This window comes from Miscanthus floridulus, chromosome 5 (genome assembly GCF_019320115.1).
Source record: "Miscanthus floridulus cultivar M001 chromosome 5, ASM1932011v1, whole genome shotgun sequence".
In the NCBI taxonomy this organism is placed as follows: domain Eukaryota; kingdom Viridiplantae; phylum Streptophyta; class Magnoliopsida; order Poales; family Poaceae; genus Miscanthus; species Miscanthus floridulus.
In genome coordinates, this window is record NC_089584.1 from 138,082,130 (window position 1) to 138,103,700 (window position 21,571).

The 21,571-nt window shown below is 45.2% G+C and overlaps 1 protein-coding gene and 2 pseudogenes across 1 annotated transcript; 2 read left to right on the forward strand and 1 right to left on the reverse strand.

Moving 5' to 3' along the window:
- Nucleotides 1-303: 303 nt before the first annotated feature.
- LOC136450938 (integrin-linked protein kinase 1-like) lies at nt 304-3,650 on the reverse strand (annotated as a pseudogene).
- Nucleotides 3,651-9,524: 5,874 nt separating this feature from the next.
- LOC136455455 (pectin acetylesterase 5-like) lies at nt 9,525-14,223 on the forward strand (annotated as a pseudogene).
- Nucleotides 14,224-14,598: 375 nt separating this feature from the next.
- On the forward strand, nt 14,599-17,963 carry LOC136450940 (pectin acetylesterase 5-like). Its single transcript, XM_066451638.1, has 12 exons — nt 14,599-14,919; nt 15,025-15,107; nt 15,851-15,977; nt 16,232-16,311; nt 16,386-16,475; nt 16,552-16,676; nt 16,749-16,809; nt 16,928-16,981; nt 17,061-17,138; nt 17,208-17,313; nt 17,408-17,553; nt 17,659-17,963. Exons 1-12 carry the CDS (start codon nt 14,724-14,726, stop codon nt 17,770-17,772), a joined length of 1,260 nt encoding a protein of 419 aa, XP_066307735.1. The 5' UTR covers nt 14,599-14,723; the 3' UTR covers nt 17,773-17,963.
- Nucleotides 17,964-21,571: the final 3,608 nt, after the last annotated feature.

Below are 21,571 nucleotides of genomic sequence, written 5' to 3' on the forward strand. Positions count from 1 at the left end.
GAGGAGGTGCAGGATCTTCAAGGCAACGCCTTCAAGAAGGATATGACGTCGAGCTCCGTTGTCACCTACCTATGGACTTTAGTTATGCAGATTCACGAGCCAGTCTGCTTGCATCTCTATTTGCTGTGGAGGGAAGGGTGACAATTTTGGGCCGGCCACTCATCCCACACTGATGGGCTGCTGTGCCCAATCCCTTTCGAGGCCCCACCTCCCACAATGATTTGGCCCACCGGAAAGCACTAGTGCGGACGTGCCGATTATCATTTTCAGGCTCCTATGTACGTATGTATATCATGTTGTTTGTAAAGGGGTACCCAAATTTCATGGATCTTACTTAATGTACTACGACAACAGTAGAAAACCAACAACACATGTGCATTCTATTTCACACTGCAGGGGGAAAAAAGGACGTATACGTGTTGTTCTGTCCACTTTTACTCACAATCCGTACAAAAAAACAATCAACATGCCGTGTGATCCTCCACCTTATAACAGCACTCAAGCTTCCCCGGAAAGAGACGTGTTTGCAGCGATATGTACACATTGAAGAAGGCGAGCAGGCGATGTCATTTCCTGTAAAACACGGGAATTCTCAGTGTGTTTAATTTCGAAGAGGGAATAAAATAGAATATTCAGTCACCGAATGCAAAGATCTTTTTTTTTCTGAACATTTTTGTTCACGGCTCAGTGTGGACTCTGCTCTTCACGGAGCGACACTTATTAATTCGCTTAAAACTCCGGGAGGATACACACCAAAGCTTGAGCGACTCCTTCCAGCCCCCTTGCCTGTCGCAGTTGTTATCGATCTTGTCGAGCCGGATGATGATCTCCGAGAATGTCGGCCGAGCCATGGCCTGCGGGTGCCAGCATTCCTCCACCAGCCTGCACGCACACAACCGGGGAAGAAGAAAGGGGGGTTGGAAAAGACAAGCTACTTTTTTTTAGGGAAAGACAAGCTACTTTTGAACTGAAATGTGGCACTCATGAGGTGTCATGAAAGGGCCCTTGTTGTTTCAGTTCAGTACTCACGCTTTGAAGTCTAGAGGATAGCCCTTGAGCTTGCCCTTGAGTGACGGCCGCATCCCCTCGAACCGGATCGTGTGTCCTGAATCCTCTGGCGTTCTCACCGATCCTTCAACCATCTGATGATTACACACACCACAAAGGATGAATGGACAGGAATGCTACGATCTGAAACTGAAACGTCCCCATCCTCCTTGCTGTTTCTGCATCTGGAAAGAACAGAAATTTACTGACCTCATACAGGATGAAGCCGAATGAGTAGGCATCCACGCTCGAGTCGAACGCGTCGTTTCTGTACAGCTCAGGTGCAGTGTGGTAACCTAAACAATAGGAAGGTTTTTTAATTTGGATGGATCATGGAGAAGTACAGAATGGATCAGAAATGCCATGATCTCATACTTACTGAAGCTGTCAACGAGAGCACCATGATTGATCAGTCTCACTTTGTCGGGCCCTGATCTTCGACACCCTTGTCACTCCGAACCCCGCGATTTTCAGTTGGCCTCCACTATCCAGGAAGATATGTCTGGCACCTTACCAAGATTCAAATAGTAAAGTACGGGACAACCGTGAAAGACAACAGCAATTTGTGTGCCACTGCCAAGAATGCAACAAGAGGAACAGCATGTCTCGGGCTGCTTCATTTCCTCATCTTACTTTGGCTTTAGATCGCAGTGGATGATGGGGTCCGGTTTGCACTGATGGAGATAGGTCATGCCCCTACACTGTACACACGGTGAAGGCAACAGCAAGAAACATTGTTAGCAAGCATACATGCGCGTTGTTATCTTTTTTTTCCTGAATGAAAATGTAAAAGAGCTACTCGTATAGACTATATGGTGTATATTAATTTGGATTCTTCAGCTCTTGTTGGCATCAGAACTTAGGAGTACCTGGCAATATCAAGGCCATATCTTAGCACCTTGTGAGCATTTAACTTTCCCTTTTTCTGGATACAGACTGATAAGTCTTTCTGAGTTTCACAAAAAAAAAAAAGAATTAAGTCAACCCATCAGAGAACAAGTTTCATATAGACATATACACTTATAAACAGTGGTATACTCAAATTACTTTTGGTGGGAAGATTAGAGTAACTTTGTTTTCCATGGGAAATAAAAAAGACATGGTGCTATTACCTCCTCATGGAGTTCAGAAACAATCATCATAGGTATACTCTGAGTGACGGCTCCGACGAACTGAACTACATTAGGGTGTCGGACCTTCTCCAGTACAGTCAGTTCATGCCTGAAAGAGTTTCTGAAACAAAAGAAGAGACGTTTTTTATATACATGAAAAAATCTTCATTGGTAACTGAGCACAGGTATTTCTTTAAGAAAAACTGAGCACAGATACTATTTGCATCTTACGCGGCTTCTTGATCGGAGCAACCGTCTCTGTCAAGTATTTTTACGGAAACCTTGGTGCCATTCCATTTCGCGATGTGGTACATGCCCTGTTCGATTTGCCGTACCAACATTAGCCCCATTTTCCGTATCTCACTGGCATTCATTTCTTGAACAAATGTTTGTGAATGAAACAAATAAAGTTGGATATTGGAAAGAAAATCGCACCGGTGTAACATCACAGCCTCGCCGGAATTGGACCTCTCCGGGGTTCAACTCGTACTCTGGTATCTCGCCTGGGACCGATACCATCATCGGTGTCCTCTTGGTTCTCTGCAGAAACGATCACGGATCAGTCAACAAACAAGATAAAAGTTTCAGTTCAAGTGCCTAGAAATTAAACATACCGGAATCTTTGCACCATGAATTTTCAAGAGATCGTAGACCTTGGAGTGGCCAGTAAAACTTGGCATCAGCTACTGCCTACTGATCGGAGAAGCGAATGAATGAGATCAGTCATCTGACTGATGACGCAGGCAGAATCGCTGGCAAACAAAACTCTGATGCAGGCGTGACGTGAGAATGGCAATGGCCGGTTAACCGGCCGCGCGGCTCACCGTGCTTCCCCAGCGGTCGCGCGCGTCGATGTTGGCCTTCCAGCTGAGCAGAATCCTGACGACGTCGCGGTGGCCCTCGCAGGCGGCGATGTGCAGCGCGGTGCGGCCGTCGAGGTTGATGCTGTTGACGTCGACGCCGCTCCGCAGCAGGCCCTCGACGCCCAGCGCGTCGCCCTGGCACGCGAAGAAGAGCAGCTGCATGGTGGTGTCCAGGTTCTCCGGCACGCTCAGGTCCTCGGCCGCCGTGCCCGACCCCACGGGGCTCTGGCTCCGGCCGCGACGCCGGTTCGGGTCCATGGACGACTGCCGCCCGAACAGGAACCGGTTGGTGGCCCGCCCCGTCCGCGGGGACTCGAGCGACGCCTGGCGCCGGAGCTCCGAGTTGTGCTTCATCGAGCCCCCGAGACCTGCCGGTGCAGCGCCACCTTCATGCCGTTCGCCGCCATGTCCGATCGAAGCAGTCTATTCAGGTACGGTTGGTCAGTGCATCCGGGAACGGGCCGGGATCTCGATGGCGGATCGGGGTCCCCGAGGCACGAGAGAGTGCGACGGAGAGCCCCGCGGAGATCGAGACATTGGCGGTAAGCTTGGGCCTCGTGAGCGAGGAGAGGAGAAGAGAAGAAAGAGGAGACGGCGAACGGAGGAGAGTGAAGAGCGGAAAGGCCACGCTTCCCGGGCGGCGAAGGAAAGCTGAAGTTAGTTAGGCTTATAACGCGGGTAACTTGAGGTCTTTTGGCGCGTTTTATTTGAAAAATACCGTTGGGAATAATTGTAACGGTCACAGTCAGGAAAGGTAGCCGAAATGGAGTAGGGAAACGAGGGAGCACATGATTGTCACCAGCTTGGATGGCTGACAGAAGAAAGTTCGTCAGATATTAGGATTAGTGATCTTTGAGCTGATTTTTCTGGTATGTTTGGCAGCTTGAAAAAGCCTCTTAATTGTACCCGAACTATTTAAAAAAAAAATCACTCCTCAATTAAAAGAAAAAATGTACCGTGTTTTGATCGTGTCCTAAATTAAAATTTTAAATTTTAATCAAAATATATAAAAATACACATACGTTTGTTTGGTATAAAAATACACATACATTTATATTGTAGCTGTTAATTAATTTCTATATAATTTGTCAGTTAGATAAAACTTTGACGTAGAGAGCAAAACAAAAACTCCTTACATTTTGTTGAACGGGAGTAAAAGGGGAAAATGAGATATATCAGATGACTCGTTTGAGTGTCTTTTATCATAAAAAAATGAGAAGAGGTTCTCATTTCTTATAAATGGCAATTCCCTTTCCTTTCTCGGCTCAAAAAATATCTTTTCTCTGACAACGGAATCTCTGTTCTCATGAATTATTTTGAAGTCCGAAACGCTAACGAACCGGCAACTTGAAGATTGAGGTAGCAAATCTTTTTCACGTAATATTTGCTAGACAATGATCCTTGCACGTCCTCATAGAAAAAAAATGATCCTTGCACGAAATTTTTGAAACAGCGTAAGCCGGCGATGCATACGTCCCAACGTTTTTTTTAAGGAAAATAAGTCCATTTTCGGTTTAAGTAGAAACCTTGATCCATAACAAAATGCCAAATTCCTCCCTCGAACCTCGATCATGTTTTAATTTTGGGTTTGCAGGCATCTGGATGCTCGTGCAGAGTCATTTTTCTGTGACGTTTCGAGCGCTCACGTGGGGTCTGTGTCGTCCCAAACGTCACCAGCATCGAGGACAAGGAGGAGACACCGAGGCGAGGCAGCAAAAGACGAGGTAGTAAAAGGCGAGGAGATGCAACACCCGATCTACTTTTGAAACATTCAGATGCAACAACATACGTCTGAAGAAAATAAAACACTTGAAACATGCATATGAAACACTTGCAAAAACACTTGAAATCATTACAAAAACATACGCAAACACACTTGCAACATACGTCTGGAAAAACAGATAAAACATTAGGAACAAAAGCTTGCAACATACGTGTACAATCATTGTAACATATATAACACTTCGGTCTACTTTTACAACATCCATATAAAACAATTGCAACATACCTCTAAAACATCTAAAACACTTGAAACAGACGCTTGCAACATGTGTTTTCAAGCGCAACATCTACTTGCCACTTTGACGAAAATGAAGGCTCGTCGACGCAGAGCTCGACGTCGACATGGAGCTCGATGCTACGGAGTGGTGCAAAGATTGTCGGTGTACAGCTTAGCGGCGACATGGACCTCGACAGGGACCACGGCAGGCGGATGGAGTGTGGCCGCAACGGGAGGTGCAAATACGGGAGGGGGCGGCGCGGGGAGGGCGAGATCCGTCCCGCGAGTAGGGGCGTGCAGTGCGCAGACGCCGCAGAGCGAGCGGCGATGTGGACAGGGGCGGCGTGAGCGGACAACATGGGCGGGGTTCGTCCAGACGAACGAACGACTGAATAGGAACATTACCGTTTAATTTAAGGACCGAGCTGGGATCTTAATTAGATTTCTTGTGGTCACAATAAAGTGTTAGAATTTTTCTTGATTTATTTAGGAGGAACGACGATGATTCATTTTAATTCTAAAGTATAGATGGTTTGGAGGAAAAAAAATGTTTCCAAGGGCAAGGCAAAACTCCACCCCCCCCCCCCCCCCCCCCCCCCCCCCCCCCCTTGCACTCTCGATTTCCGAAACAATTTACAATTCGACGCTGACACCAGGAGCAAGAGCGCAAAGTAGGGGTCGAACGAATCTAGTCCGCAACCAGGCAACGCATCGCTGTTGCCTCTCAGGCTCACGCGGACAGCGACGGCTATCTACGCCTCTCCAGTTGTCCACCACACGTACGTCGGCACGTCGACGCGTTTAGCTATGGGCACGAGCGCGACGTCCCCGCCCCGCGTGCGTTCCGTTTCTGGTTACAGGGGGCGCGCAAATGATGCCACGTCGCAGTCGGTGTGTCCAGATGGCCCTGCTTTTGAGCGCTCCAACTGGTCTTCGTCGACGACCAACTGACCAGGTCATGGCATGGCCGTGGCCACGGCGCCACCAGTCAATCCGTCCTAGTGTTGGACGCCCGTGCTCTACACGCTGGACAGCTCAAAAGTGGTTCTCGTGCTCGTGCTCCAAGGGAAGCCGTCGTGCCTGACACAGCATTTAGAGACTTGTCCATGTTTAAATCCGGACATAAAGTTTTGGAACATGCTGTTCGAATACTAATAAAAAATAAATTAAAAAATCTGTTGATAATTTACGAGATGAATTTCTTAAATTTAATTAATTTGTTATTAACACATATGTTACTGTAGCACCACATTACCAAATCATAAACTTATTAGGTTTAAAAGATTTGTCTTACAAATTAGTCACAGACTGTACAATTAATTATTTTTTAGTTTATATTTAATACTTTATGTATGCGTCCAAACGTAACTTTTGGAGTGGAGCTCAACAAGGCCTTAGGTCATACTGGAACCCTGTTTCTATCTTCAAGTTTCAACTGTGTTGCTTGTCCTCGATTCCAGGGATGTGCAACTGCAATGCAACGAGGGTTCGTTCGCCGGGAAATGTGCAGAGATCAAGTGACGTGACATCATGAATTCATGATAGCGTGGCAATTTCTTTTCTTTTTTCCCCCTTATTACACTTTGGTGGCAATAACAATGGTCACGCCCGGCGCAGGCGCGTGGACGCGCTCCTAACGGCGCCGCCGACGCACACCAGCAGGCGCCCGCTGGCGGATTCAACGGCACTGGCACGTCATCCGTCAGGAACAGAGAGATCCGGAAGCCGACATGGGCACACGGCGACACGGTCACGCCGGCGGCGGCGGCGGCGGGGCCGTCCATCTTTGCAACAGCCGCAAGAAAGGGCGGCCCCACACAGCTTGAGCGGCCGATCAATCTGCGGTGGGCCGAACGGTAACGTGCTACGGTTCACGGCCCACGGACCGCCTCCTATTCGGTATTCGCCTCAATTTTGGACCAGGCGCTAGTTTGAGCCTTTGAGGATAGTCCTGTCGTTTTGTTTAGTTGAGCAGAATTCTTCAGTGACTTGCCGCATTGTGATGTCGGACAGATTCAGATATGGCACCTGACGAGCGATGCCGGCCCTTTTTGAGTATATGGCCCCGTTCGCGAGTCTGAAACGGGCTGAAAACACGGTTCCGGGTGAATTGTTGTGAGAGAAAAATACTATTCCGGCTAAAAAAAGAAGCCGAACAAGCCGAATATGGGATAAGCTGAACATTACTTCTATGGCATTCATTCTGTCATTCAAGCACGTTGTGTAACACATTTTGAGTATATAAAAAGCTTTTTATGCGTTTATTTAGATCGCTTGGAAGTGAGCCTGGCTCAACAGGTTGTGTGAGAGGTGTGACAATGCACCTAACCACCCATGTTTAAGTTCCGTCTTGGACTGAATTTGGATGCCTATCTCTCTTCTTAACGAAAACCACCGAGTTACTCCTAGGTTGGATATCATTTTTTTGTTTATTTAGATCGCTTTGAATCACCTTTGGACTATTACAATCTTAATTGTAAATGGGAATAGGAAATGCTAGCGCATGGACATCTGATGGGGATGAATTCCGTCGGACGCCTACCCGCATGCCTGACAAGCCCGCCTTGACACCTGACCTTCCCCATCCGCGCACCTCGCCCCCATCCCTATCCGTTCGCCCTACCCACGCAGGCGCAGCCTGCCCCATCCCCATCTACTCACCCAACCCCCGCAGGCGCACCCCCGCCCCACGGTGCCCCAACCGCCGGGCCTCAGCATGCCGCACGCCACATTCATCGGCCATCGGGTCGCCGCACCCCATTTCCCGGCGCCCCTAACTCTCCGAACAGTAGGAAACACGTGCAACATGAAACACTTGAATGCAACGTACGTCTAAAACCGAATATACATTTGCAACATATGTGTGAAAACATATGCAACATCCAGATAAAACACTTACAACTTGCAACATGAAAACACTTGCTGCAATTTGTAAGTTTGTTTACTTTCTAATAAATCACAGTAGGGGCGCCCCCACTTGTTTTCCTAAAACAAACACTTGCTGCAACAGAAGACTGAAACAGATGAAACATTTTAAAACATGTTGTTGCAAGATATGTGTGAAAACATATGTAATATTCAGATCAAAACACTTGCAACATACGTCGGGAAACAGATGAATAAGTTTGAACAAACTCTTGCAACATGTCTCTGAAATACTTGCAACATATGTAACATGTCCAATATCCCCCGATCTACTTTTGTAACATCCATATGAAACAATTGCAACATACCTTTGAAATGTATGAAACATAGAGGGAGAAAGGCCTGGGCATGTCGATTTTTGGCCGATGGAGTTGGAGCCAGCGGTGGCCGGTGCACACGAGCACCATCCAGCACCAGCACCAGTGGCGTGCGAGAGCACCACCACCACAAGCGCCACTGGCACCGGGCTTGGCTTGACGGTGACAGTGGGGGATGGGGCGCGGTGAGCGCCATGGCCCACCCGGGTAGGGGGAGCTCGGTCACCGGGGTGAGAGAGAGCGTCCCTGGGTGGGGAGGGTGCCGCACCGGGGTGGGAGAGAGACACCCACTCCCCTGCAACACCGTCGCGCCACCTCTATGGATCTCGCCGGAGACGAGTGGATCTCGCTCATGCTCCATGGATCTCGTCGGGTGGGGGGAGAGGGCTGCCGGATCTACTGGCATTGAGGGCTCCTGGTGAGGACACCAGGGTGGGGGAGGACGCCGTGCGTTGGTGCGCTACGGCAGGGGATGAGGAGCGCGGAAGGGATAAGGATAAGGAGGAGGAAGCGAAGGGATAAGTTTTTTTAATATACTTGCTGGCGGGAGAAAGCGGCGGGATGAAAAAGCCGTCCGATATTTTTACGGTCCATCGAATAAACAACACGTAGCATTTTCGAATGAGAATATAATAATCTAAATTATAAACCATAATAGGGTATTTTGTTTGGATCTCTAGATTATAGGCGCTAGAGTAGAGGATTTGGCCTTAGGAACACCTATAATCAGCCCGGGTTTTCCTCGAGAAAATAAGCAGCCACCTAACCTCCGTGCAGAACATGTCTTAGCACTGATTTTATATTCAGTTCAAATCTGGGCCTACGAATGGGTAAAGTACACTCGCAGCTAGAGATGTCTGACATCATGTCTGCTGCAGTCCAGCCCTTTGTGGACATACTCAGTCCGATGCAATTCTAGCAGAGTATTATATTTTAGAACCTTAAGTTTAACAAATTATAGATAAAAAAATTAATATTTATGATATTAAATAAATATTATTAGATTAATTATAAAATTAATTTTTATAATAAATTAATTTATAGTCATAAATACGAATAGTATTTACTGAAAAATTAGTTAAACGTGGAATACTTTGTCGACACTTAATTCGTAGTTACACTCTTCATTGAGTACCATTCTATTTCATTCCGCGGTTTGACAAAAGTTTGCACTTTCCACGACGCCACGCCACAACCACCCCGGCGTTTGTTTGGCTCTTGGGTCTTGGCAGCAGCAGGTAGCCACGCCGGCGCGAAGGCCATGGCGACCGCGCCTTGGCCAGGCTTCGCGGCGGCGGCGCCCCGGCTCATCAAAATGACGCTCCTGGCCGTGTCAGCCTTATTGTCCCGATCGTCGGTCCGACGGCGGCGGCGGAGCTCGTTGAGCTGACCCTCCTCGCAAACGCTCAGGAGAAGGGCGCGGGTATTCAGCTAACTTTCTTCCTTGCGTTCATTTGCACTAGCGTTGTCTGTCCTGGGGCTGCCTCCTGATTGCGTATGCTTGCTCCGTTTTGCTCGTTACAGTCTGCTTGGCTGGCAGCCCGCCGGCTTACCAACTCCGGAGAGGCTTCGGCTCCGGATCACGAAGCTGGCTCGTCAATCTTGAGGTGATCGTTCCATCTTTTTTCTGTGTTCATGTGTTGAATGGAAATTTGGAAACTGCAACGACATTCACTCAGTGCTGCGTCAATGATTCTCTATGAATATACTCAGGGAGGAGCATGGTGCAACACCACAGAAGATTGCTCCAGCCGCAGCCTGACTGACCTTGGGGTGTGTTTAGTTCCACCAAATTCCCAACTTTGACACTATGCAAAAAGAAAATTTCCCGTCACATCAAACTTGCGGTACATGTATGGAGTACTAAATGTTGACGAAATCAAAAACTAATTGCACAGTTTGGTTGTACTTTGCGAGACGAACATTTTGAGCCTAATTAGTCAACGATTGGACAATTATTACCAAATAAAACAAATGACACTGTATCTACAGTATAGCTATCGTGAATCTGCCGCCGCCGAATCGGCCCAACTAAACGAGGGCTTGGTTCGTCTAAGTTCATGAAACCAATAGAGTTTGAAGGGATGCTCAGCAACAATCACACAGAAAATCCCTGTACGTAAATAAACTTGCTTTTTTCATGGATACGAATATGATCCCCAATTAAGCTTTAACGCTTTAGATTGACTTCGAAACTTCATTTGGTGCATGCATGTGATCAGATTTCTACAACTGGAATATAGTTGACATAAGGTACTGTGATGGGGGTCATTTGCCGGGGATGCAGAGGGCGTAGATCGGGTGATTGATTACTCTGACAATTCTGTTTTGGGCCATTTGCCTGCCTTCAATCCTCAACTGATGATGTAGTGGCGTTGGTGTAGAATGGAACCAAACTTTTCTACAGAGGATTGCGCATCTGGGAAGCAGTCGTTGGCGAACTCATGGCAAAAGGAATGGACACTGCTAAACAGGTCAATTGAGCTATTGATTTTTGTATATATATATGTCGTCACTGTCATAATCTGACAACAGCATCTGAGCAGAGCCATGTCCAAATTTTCAGGTCTTACTTGCTGGTTGTTCTGCTGGTGGTCTTACAGCACTACTTGAAGGACCAGAAACGGCGACCTCGTGAATGGGAGCCTCAAATTTCGTGCAAAATATTTGGCCGCTGTCCCAAAGTTACCCCAAACACAAGCGAGCTGGCGAAACTAAAATACCCAAGCCAACTGGTAACGAGAGTACTTAGATCAATTCTTTGGAATGGTACAATACCAACGCAACAGACGAAATCTGATTTGGAGCTCAGATGACCAAACTGCACTCAAAATGAGAAATCAAGGCCTGAAAAATTACACCAGAAATTCGCCGATGGCTGGGCTGCACACCACCGAGCGCGGGGACTGACTCTCCTGCAGAGATGAAACAGACTGGGCACTCAGGCCAAATTGGCGAGCAACAACAGTTCGGAGTTGAAAAATGAGCAGCCACCAGGAGGTGCTGCCTGCCTCCTGGACGTTGGGCCAAACAAGTACAGAGAGAAGCTAACGAGAGCACATGCTCAAGCCAGTCAACAAACTAATCAAACAAGTGAATATTTAATTAGTTCAAAAACTATTGCTTGAAAAGGGGCAGCAACCAAAGACACGACGAACAACGTTGCCTGGAATACGAAGCTGGTGGGATTGCTCACCGATGCGGAAGACCTCGGGTGAGGGTATGCACACCGTCCAGTAGAGAACACGGCAAAACAACGGCTGCAATATCCGAAGCTCGTGACTCAAAAACGAAGACTGACGAACAGGAACCGAGCGCACAGGAGCGGACGAGTCTCAATGTCCCAGGGGCGAGTGGTGCTCTGGTGAGCGTGCATGGTAGCTGGGGCCGGCGTTGGTGCCGCTGTCGCCGAGTGCTGCTGGGGCCGCCCGTGCGCACGCCTATACGTGAGTGCCCAAGAACAGCACACGAATAGAGCGACGAACAGAGGGAGGCGACTCCAAAAATCCGACGAGAACTGGATCAAATCAACACGAACCGCGCCCAAAATTTGAACAGACCAAATTCAATGCGCTACGAATCTAGCCCTAAGAAATCATTTCCTTGGATTGATCCAAACTCTGGGAAAACGAGATCGTAGGCATGAACGAAAATGGGGAAAACTCAAGAACACAGTGACGAAAATCACACACAAAATCACTGAATCCCGGAGGACAGCGAGAGGATTTGGGCCTCCATTCCCCCACCAAATCTCAGTTTACACTCACGAATTTCTTCATAAGTGGACCTCTCTCTTAAGAACTAGAAGAAGAGCTAACCCTAGGTGAAAGGGGGACAATGAGAGAATAGGAAAGACGTGAGGGAGATGGGGCTCCCTCATCCTATTTAACAAGACTATTACACAATCCCAGTTTTGCCCCTGGATACTATTGAGTCAAACCACTTAGCCAAGGACGTTATGGTCCAACCCGGTGTCATCTTCATCCGACGGCCACCGCACCTCCTCGTCGGTAGCTTCGCCTCGACGCGAACTCCCCGATGCCGCCACGTGCCGTCCGCTCCTCCTCGGAACCTCCGCCCGGGTTTTGAGGCCCAAACCCGTAAACCCGCCACCGATGGTTTTGAGGCCCAAACCACCAAACCCGCTTGCGAGTAGCGTACTCCGTACGCGTCCCCCGCCGCTCGACACGTGTCACCGCCATCCTCGACCGGCCGGCACGCCAAATCCTCCGAGCCTCGCTCGACCCGCACGTCTGTCGTCTTGACTCGGTCAACACCGTCACTCCCATGTCTTCTTGCACTTGTCGATGTCCCAAGTGTCAGCCACCGCGGCTAGTCACCCGGCCTCTGGGTCCCTCGGTCCAAGCCTCACGTCCGTCCTTCACCGCTTCCGGTCCGTCGGCACGGCACGTCCTCCTTGACCTTCACCTCGCCGTCGACCACCGCATCCGAGCTCCACACCTGCACAACACAAGCCAAAAGACATGTCGCACACATAGCTTTCGCCATGATAGGGTTAGTCACCACTCAACCCACCTCATGGATCACATTGACAATCACTCATCACAAAATGAACACACAAGGGTACTTGTCAACCTTGTTCGCACTACTGAACTGCGATAATTTTCGTGCACGTTTCCCTCCGGAGGTTCCAGTAAAATGCCTTTCAGATGCTGGATTCTTTCTTGATGTGTATGGCTCTGGACATCCTTGGTTGGAAGTTATTTCTTAATTAAAACTTCAGAAACTAGTATCCCTAGTAGAATTGTACTTATATCTGAATTAAGTACCAGCTCCCTTTCTGCCACAGAAAGGATTCATCAGGCGAAAGGTTCATGCGGTCCATCTTCAGTGGAGTTGTTCATCTTCAGGTTATCTTGAATAATTCGTCAATTTCCTCAAGTTCAACCCCTCTCTTTTTTTCTTGTTTTGGGATGCATTTTTTTTTGCAACAAAAAGAGTGTTTCATATATGCAGCTTGATAGCAATTAATATTGAGTTAGCTCTTCTCACTCTTTTTTTCTAGAATGTGAGAAAAGCTTTGCCCAAGGACTGTCTTGCAAAGAAGGAACCGACGGAGGTAGTTAACCGCTCATTGTCTAGGGAAATTCAATATACCTTGATATATACTACAAGCTGCCAAGTTTCGTTTTTTTAAAAAAGAAAAATTATTGCTGCAGTGTTTCTTTCCGCCTGAGCTTATTAAGAGCATCAGCACCCCCACATTTATTCGGAACTCCGGTTATGATTCGTATCAGGTGACCAATTACATTCTTTGTTTCCCTTCCACTTTTTGTATAATACATGGCTAAAATACGAGCTGGGGAACTGCTCTCTAGGTAGGAAATGTCGTGGCGCCAGGCGGATCTGATCCAGGACAATCATGGGCCAGTTGCAAAGCTGATATTCGAAACTGTACTTCCACTCAAATTGAGGCACTTAATGGTTAGCCTAATCTCTCAGTCTCTTGTGTTTGTCTACCCTCATCTGGTGACTAGTATCATACATGTGAATTTTTCCTTCTCCATAATTCAGGATTCCGGGAGAAAATTGTTGAGGATTTGAAGGTTGCTCAACACAAGAGGGGCTGGGGGCTGTTCACCGATTCATGCTTCAACCACTGCCAAACGCCATTCAGAATCACATGGCATTCGCCGATCTCCCTGAGACTCGGTAACAAGGTGAGGCTCAGAGTCACTTCACCGTAAGCTGCATACACGTAGCTAGTTTTTTTTTTCTCGTTTTTTTAATGTTCCTCCTTTTAATTGGAATTGATATAGTTTAGTTTCAATTCATTTTTTTCCCCTTCCTCTCATGCTGAACAGACGATCGCTGAAGCTGTCGCGGACTGGTATGTCGTTAAAGACCATGGAGTGAAGGAGATTGACTGCGCGTATCCATGCATCAACCCCACATGTAGCACTCAGCTCGACCTATAATAAGCGGAGTTTTGATCTTCGCTATTGCAAATCAGAAACGAATCAAACGATACAGATAAAGGCAACCAATAAAAGGTTAACAACCTTGAAATCCAAAAGAGATGGGGCCCTATGAATGCCTCAGATATCACAATAGCCACCTCTGATCCGCATTGCGTGTGCCATCGAATGCTCATGCGTAACATGTAAGAATCTCAATAAGAAAGGTCAGAAGCACATGTCTGAAAATGGAGCGTAGCTAGTCGTAATTAGTCACTCTCGATTGGTCCACCAATGTAGTCCCGTCAAACAAATAATAAACTTCGTTATCCTTTGGATTTGGACGAGTGCTATGTGCATAGTTTGGAACCACTCAACTATCTTTTTTCTGCGAGAAACGGCGTATCAGTTTGACCTAGCTACCGGTACTCAGTCGCACTCGCCAACTGGTATGGCAGGTGGGCACGGGCTTTCAAGCATGGTTTCCAGGACTCCAGCCACACTTTTCCTCTAGCTACTAGCTACTCCCTCGGGCGACGGCCATGGCGACCGAGCTGCTGTCGCCGCTCCTCCCGCAGCGTCAACGCGGCCTCGCTGTCGTCGTGGCCGCGCCCCTGCTCGCGCTCCTCCTGGCCGTTGTCATCTTCTCCCGCTCACCGGTGGCGACACCCGTGTCCATGACCTCTCCGGAGCTCGTCGACCTGACACTCCTCGCCGGCGCTCGGGAGAAGGGAGCGGGTATTCATTCAGTCAACTAACTGTAGCCTCCCTCCTTTTCTTTCCAATTGGAGGCACGTCTGGAGCCGGATACTGATCGTCATGGCCTGCGTCATTGCATTGCAGTGTGTTTGGATGGGAGCCCGCCTGGTTACCACCTGCGGAGAGGCTTTGGTTCCGGAGCTCACAGCTGGCTCGTCTTTCTTGAGGTGACCGAATGCTCTCTTCCAATTGTATAAATTGTTATGTATAACCTGTATGCCAATTACATAAATAAAAAATCATTTGAGCTCAACAAATGAGCTTTCGTCGAAAAGGCGTCACTGCTTCCTTTTCGGCGCCCGCCCTTTATTTAGATGTTGGGGCAAGGCAAGCCCAAGGAAAGTCTAGGTTGGTGCTCCATCTCGGCCGGCATCCTGCTCTCGAGAGGGTGTGGTCCTTGAGCGAACTAGTCATGTGCTGTGTTGCCCCAACGCAGGGGCATTTGGTGAGGAGCTACGGTCCGGTGGTTGACAAGCCACTGATCGGAGGCGACTGGAGTGCTTTCATCAAATGATGCATGTGGGCTGAGCCATTCCCATCCCAAGTGGTGGCCCGATTCGGCCTGGCCTGGTCGGAAAGAGATTCTAAATCTCGAATATGCGCACCGAGAATAGATATCTATGTTAGCTAGCGGGGGCGGGCTTTCCCCTGGTAGTCCCGCTGCGTCCTCAGTCCGTCTCGTCTCATCTTTCTTTGGCTATACTTGTAGCCAGCCATATTAGCTCCAAATTCACGGATGATTTAAAGAACTTTGGTGACTGAAATCTGCAAAAAAGATTTAAATTTATGGGATAGTTGCTAAGATTTTGAGATAGTAAACCCAGGTGAAAAAAATTGGTTTGAGCTTAAATGAGTTCTTTCCAGCATAATGGGATGAGATGTCTACTGATTTTCCACTGATATATCTCAGGGAGGAGGTTGGTGCAACACCACACAGAGTTGTTCCGAGCGCAAAATGACCAGCTTCGGTTCATCCAAATATATGAGTGCAGTAAACTTCAATGGGATACTCAGCAATGATCACATAGAAAATCCTGGTATAAAAAGTTGGCTGTCATGGATGGATTTCCTAATGCTATATTAGTCTCCATCAACATGCTTCTTTTAGGGAGCACCTACTAGTCTGCTATCTTTTTTCCATGTCCCAATTATTCATTTTGGAATTTGGACTGATGCAGATGCAGTAAGGCTTTGCGCTAGTCTTTTTTCTATTATAATGATTTTGAATTGAGTTGTGATCCTACTACCTGATAAATGTGTCTTTGCACTAATTTTAGTCAGTCGTCATCAGATTTCTACAACTGGAATATAGCTGTTATAAGGTACTGCGACGGAGGATCGTTTGCTGGGGATGCAGAGGGTGAAGATCTGGTGAATTTTTTGAATTCTGATCTGAACTGCCCATCTTAATTTCTCAAACTGATGCTGTACTGGCATATGTATAGGATGGAACCAAACTTTTCTTCAGAGGATTGCGCATCTGGGAAGCAGTTGTGGATGAACTCATGGGAAAAGAAATGGATGCTGCTAAACAGGTTTTCATTGATTTCGTATAGGTTGTCCAATAGTAACCAAGAGTCACGTCCAACCTTATTTCCCCCTGCTTTCCAGGCCTTGCTTACAGGCTGTTCTGCTGGTTCTCTAGCTGCGCTACTGCACTGTGATAATTTCCGTGGACGGTTTCCTCATGAAGTTTCAGTTAAATGCCTTTCTGATGCTGGATTTTTTATTGATGAGTAAGTCCCTAAAAACTAGTATACCGAATTAGCATTGTACTTTACTAAGTGAAGTACATTTCTCTGCCACAGGAAGGATTTATCTGGAGAAAGGTCCATGCGGTCGCTCATCAGTGGAGTAGTTCACCTTCAGGTTAGTCGTGGCACACAGTCACTCACTATCAAGAGATCCTGTTCTGGGATGCATGACAAATATACACAGTTTGGTAGTATATGTTGATTGGATTGCTTCTTTGATGAATTTCTTCCAGAATGTTAGAGAAGTTCTATCCAACGACTGCCTCCAAAAGAAGGATCCAACATTAGTATGCTCACATTATCTAATTCAATTCTGCTTTTGATGTTGCTATAAACTCATTTTGCTGACATTTTCATTTCTCTCAGTGTTTCTTTCCTGCTGAACTGATTAAGGGCATCATCACCCCCACATTTATTCTGAACTCCGATTACGATTCTTGGCAGGTGACTACACTCTTTATGTTTCTTCCCAGTTGTCCAATGGTTAAATCCCTAACTACTTATTCATTCTAGATACGGAACATTCTCGCACCAAATGGATCCTATCCTGGTCAGGCATGGTCTAGTTGCAAGGCAGATATCCAGAACTGCAGCTGCACACAAATTGATGTACTACATGGTAAGCCAAGCTTGTGAATCTCTTTGCTTTCTACATCCATTGGTGATGATCCTGTTTTCCTTGATGCTGTAGATTTTCATTCCTCGTGTTGCAGGATTCAAGAAGAAATTAGTCAGTGAATTGAAGGTTGCTGAAGATAACAAGGACTGGGGGCTGTTCATTGATTCATGCTTTACCCACTGTCAAACACCATTCAACATGACATGGAATTCACCGATCTCACCAAGACTTGGTGACAAGGTGAGGTTCAGATCATGTGGACTGCACAGTGCAATAGCGTACAGTTTTCTTATGTCTTCACTTGGACTGATATTTTCAAAATTTCTTCTGCTGTTTGCATAGCAGTCTATCGCAGAGGCTGTTGGGGATTGGTATTTTGGTAGAAGGCAAGACGTGAAACTGATCGACTGCGAGTATCCATGCAACCCCACATGTAGCAGTCTTCTGCCTACTGCTTGATTCACACAGGACTGTGCTGAGATCACCAGTCTTTCCTCATTTTCCACTTTGTTTTGCTAAGAATTCAAAAAGAAACTTTGTCTTATCAGTAAGACCTGCAATTAACTAAACACAACTTGAAGTAGTTGTACTTCCATCAACAGCACTTATGAATGCGTTTGGTTCCCTGGCTTAACCTTTAGCCGGCTTGTATAATACTAGTATCAGGGCGCGCGCCTTCGCGCGCCCGTGCAGCAGTATTAGGGAGCCACTACATATCTTCCGGATGATTTTTTTTCAATCCATTAATCAGATTTATATCCAATCATTACATGACGCCTAGTTTCCTTAAAGCAGAGCAAAATCTAGTAGATAAAGGAAGGCAATTACACCCAGATTTTACCGAAAAATAAAACAATAAAGAGTGAATGAAATTACAACAATTGACAACCAGATCTAATCAAATATGCGACCTCCTCACGTGTAGCAACAATTCCACCATCAGCTTTACATGTGCAGCAGAGAGAAAATCTTGCAAAAAATAAGTAAATTGACTAAAAGAGATACAAATGAAACGAAAGATAGAATAATCAACATTAATGGAAAATACATTGTTATGGTCACGCTGATGTTCAAGTTCACGTGATGAGCTCCATCTAAATTTGATATTTAAAAAATCATACAGTTACAATTTGCAAAAGCTACCATACTGACAAAACCGAGATGCCAATTACTAAAACTATTTACCTATGTACATAAAGAATTAGAGATCAAAAGTACTGAAAAACTAACATGCTGAGATAGCTCCTTCCATTTTTTCTGAACCTACTCACCTGAATACTTGTTCTAGCTGCTAATCAAGAAAACCGGTTTGATGCACTGCTGACAGACAGAGAATAGTGAAACTGAGTATAGGCAATCTAATAGTAATAAAGCAGAATTTGTACTGACACAAAAATATTGAAACACAACATAATAGAGTATTTACTATTGCATGAAAGTGACCTTCACAATTTTAAGCATTCCGATGCACCATTCCAACTGCATCACAATACTCTGACTATTTTACTTCTATTTAGTTACTGAACAGAGTTTTTGAAAGCTGAACCAAACTGTAAGTACAAAACACAAAAAAAACTGGTAGGCAGAGGTTCAAACCTCTTAGTTGCAGTTAGTCACGGCAAAAGGAAAAGAAACCAGTTGCAACCAAATCAAAGGATTTGACTAATATTGCTGTTCTTCTTACCTAAAAGACGGGAAGCAGCTAACATGGCCATGAAACCGGTACACCCCAACGCAAAAAATAAGAATGAACTCAAAACTTATTAACTGAAACTAATAGCAGCATTTACCTTGCCTGAACTAATAGGAACATTAACTGTAGCATGAAAGGGATATCAAATGTTTCTCTATAGAGTCAATCTTACAAAAAAAGAATCAGTGTACAACTCTAAGTAGGAATCAACTCTAAGCTGTCGCTATCCTCGTCACCTGTTTTGTTGTTGTTTTGGCTCCCCTCATGACCTGTTTTTTTATTGTTTTGGTCCCCACTCATATGTGTGTACAAAGATCTGTCTTAGTAGTTAAGATGAGAAGCAGGATGAGATACAACTTCACTGGGAAGCCGCTTCAACAAATGTTTTTGAACCTAGCCTAAAAATATTATACTTTGCCTTAGGCGCAAAGACAAAATTGTGAAGACTCATTTGGATGGGGTACATAAAAATGTTAGGATGGATGTTTCTTTTGTTAAAAAGGAAAAGCTATTTTTCTTATAGCGCAAAGAACCTTCCTTATTCAGAACGTTCTTTGTTGATATAATAAGATTAAGGCTATGAAAGCCAACAATGACAGGTATGATATACATACGAAAATGTTTGGGCTATGTCTACATAAAATTAGAAGCCTCATCATTTTAATATAGCATTCCACTATGGTTAGTTTAAAAAAAATAGAGCATCATCAGCAGGCTAAATCATTTTGTGAAACCTGTTTGGTGGTTGACTGAAAGAATTCAAAGGAGAATACGTAGCATATTTTTTTAGTGTGATAGGTTGCATGGAAGTCTCTAAATAACCAATTTCAGATTTGAGCGATGATCTAAAATAAAGGGAACTAACTAAAAAAATAGATGTGAAGCATGTATTTTACCTTCGCAGGCTTACACCTTGAGACCGAGTGATCCAAGCGATCCAGGCAATGATGATTCACTTCTTTAGCATTTGAATAGAATTAGAGTTTTCATAGTCTTTGACAGGGAAAATGAAAGCACGTTCTCAAGTGATATATTGTTCACTCACAGATTGCATAAATCTGTTAGTTTGTGATAGAGCGCAGGTCTAAGCATTGGAGTAATAATCATATTAGACTCCAACAGGTGATAATATTTTTTATCATAACCTGCTGATGCAATGCAACTTATACGCAACAATCTTATGCGATGACCATAAAGGAAATTACCTATCAGTTGACAAAATTGTCTGAACAGAGATCCTTTCCAAGCATTACATATAGCTTCTTCTGAGTTTTTGTACATAATAGAAACAAATATGCAGAGGATAATAATCACTATCGAGTACAGTAACTTTTAGTTGGTCAAAGTCTTCGTATGGATTAATTGCTGAAATTACATTCTCACTAATACCAACATTTAAGAATAAGAAAAATAACAGAGAACTTGCAAATGTCTCTTAACAATCAGATGCCACCAATAATGAAAATTAACTATTGACAAAAATACACCATGAATAATTGCTATTCATATGAACTGATCGAGTTTTATTCTCTGCATCAAATTCTGACTCCCCTAGAAAAGAGGACTGGAGATAATGAGACTGTACCAGGAGAAGCTAGAATAGCTCGTTGCAAAAATATGCTGCGTGCCCATCAGATATGTTTAAAATGTAACTACTTTTAGCAAACAATAGACATGGTTATGGTAAATAACATAATGAGAGTCACGGAAAATAAATAGAGGGAAAATATAAAAGTGCAAAAAAATGCCAGCTATTTGTTCTTTTCAAGGCATTATAACATTGAGTATTCTGAATTGGTGCTTTGGATGTATGGAAGTGAGGTTTGACATTCTAGATCATGTTGGATGTATGCGGTAATTTTTGGCCAGAGCTAATTTGGAAGAACACTAAAATTGTATGTTTGGAACTATTTATTGGCCCTGGGTCCATTTTTATGTGCTACATTGTTGTATTTCTAAGCTTTCTTTCTACAAATACTGAAACAAATAGGCAAAAAGTTCATCAAAACCCATATATCTCTTCTCTAGGGATACTCTTCACCAACCTCAAGTAATCAAAACGAAATTTGAGTAAACAACTTGCAGAAAACACTGCACTTACTTTGAATTTTGAACCTTTTCAAACACCAAACATAAAAAACAATCAGAAGGGAAAGGTACCAATGTTAATTGATAGATCCTTCTTTTAACCTGTGTTTTGTCCAATGTAGGACCAAGATTTGTCCCCCGACGGGGTCAAAGCCTATTGCTCTTATGAATTCATCAATTACTCTCTGAGCAGTTTTGCATCCACTTTTAATCAAGCTAGTTCTAACCTGAAAGGAATGATGGCAGGTCCATTGCAATTAATAGATAGCTGACCAAGTTGACATGTGCACAACCAAAGGAAATTGAGAAGTCTATAAACATGAGCACAAGAAAAAATAAAGAACAATAATAATTGCAATAGGAAAGCATAACCTGTCTATGTATTTTTTTTGTTATGCAATGAGCATACAGAATGTTACTTGTTGACTATTTCTATTGTCCAAGAATAATGACAACACGCTATGGGCATGTCGCTGC

Coding starts and splice junctions, on each gene's coding strand:
- LOC136450940 (XM_066451638.1), top strand. CDS start 14,724: ATGGCGACCGAGCTGCTGTCGCCGCTCCTCCCGCAGCGTCAACGCGGC. Junction 16,312..16,385: donor ATGCAGAGGGTGAAGATCTG/GTGAATTTTTTG, acceptor GCATATGTATAG/GATGGAACCAAACTTTTCTT. Junction 17,554..17,658: donor CACCAAGACTTGGTGACAAG/GTGAGGTTCAGA, acceptor TTTGCATAGCAG/TCTATCGCAGAGGCTGTTGG.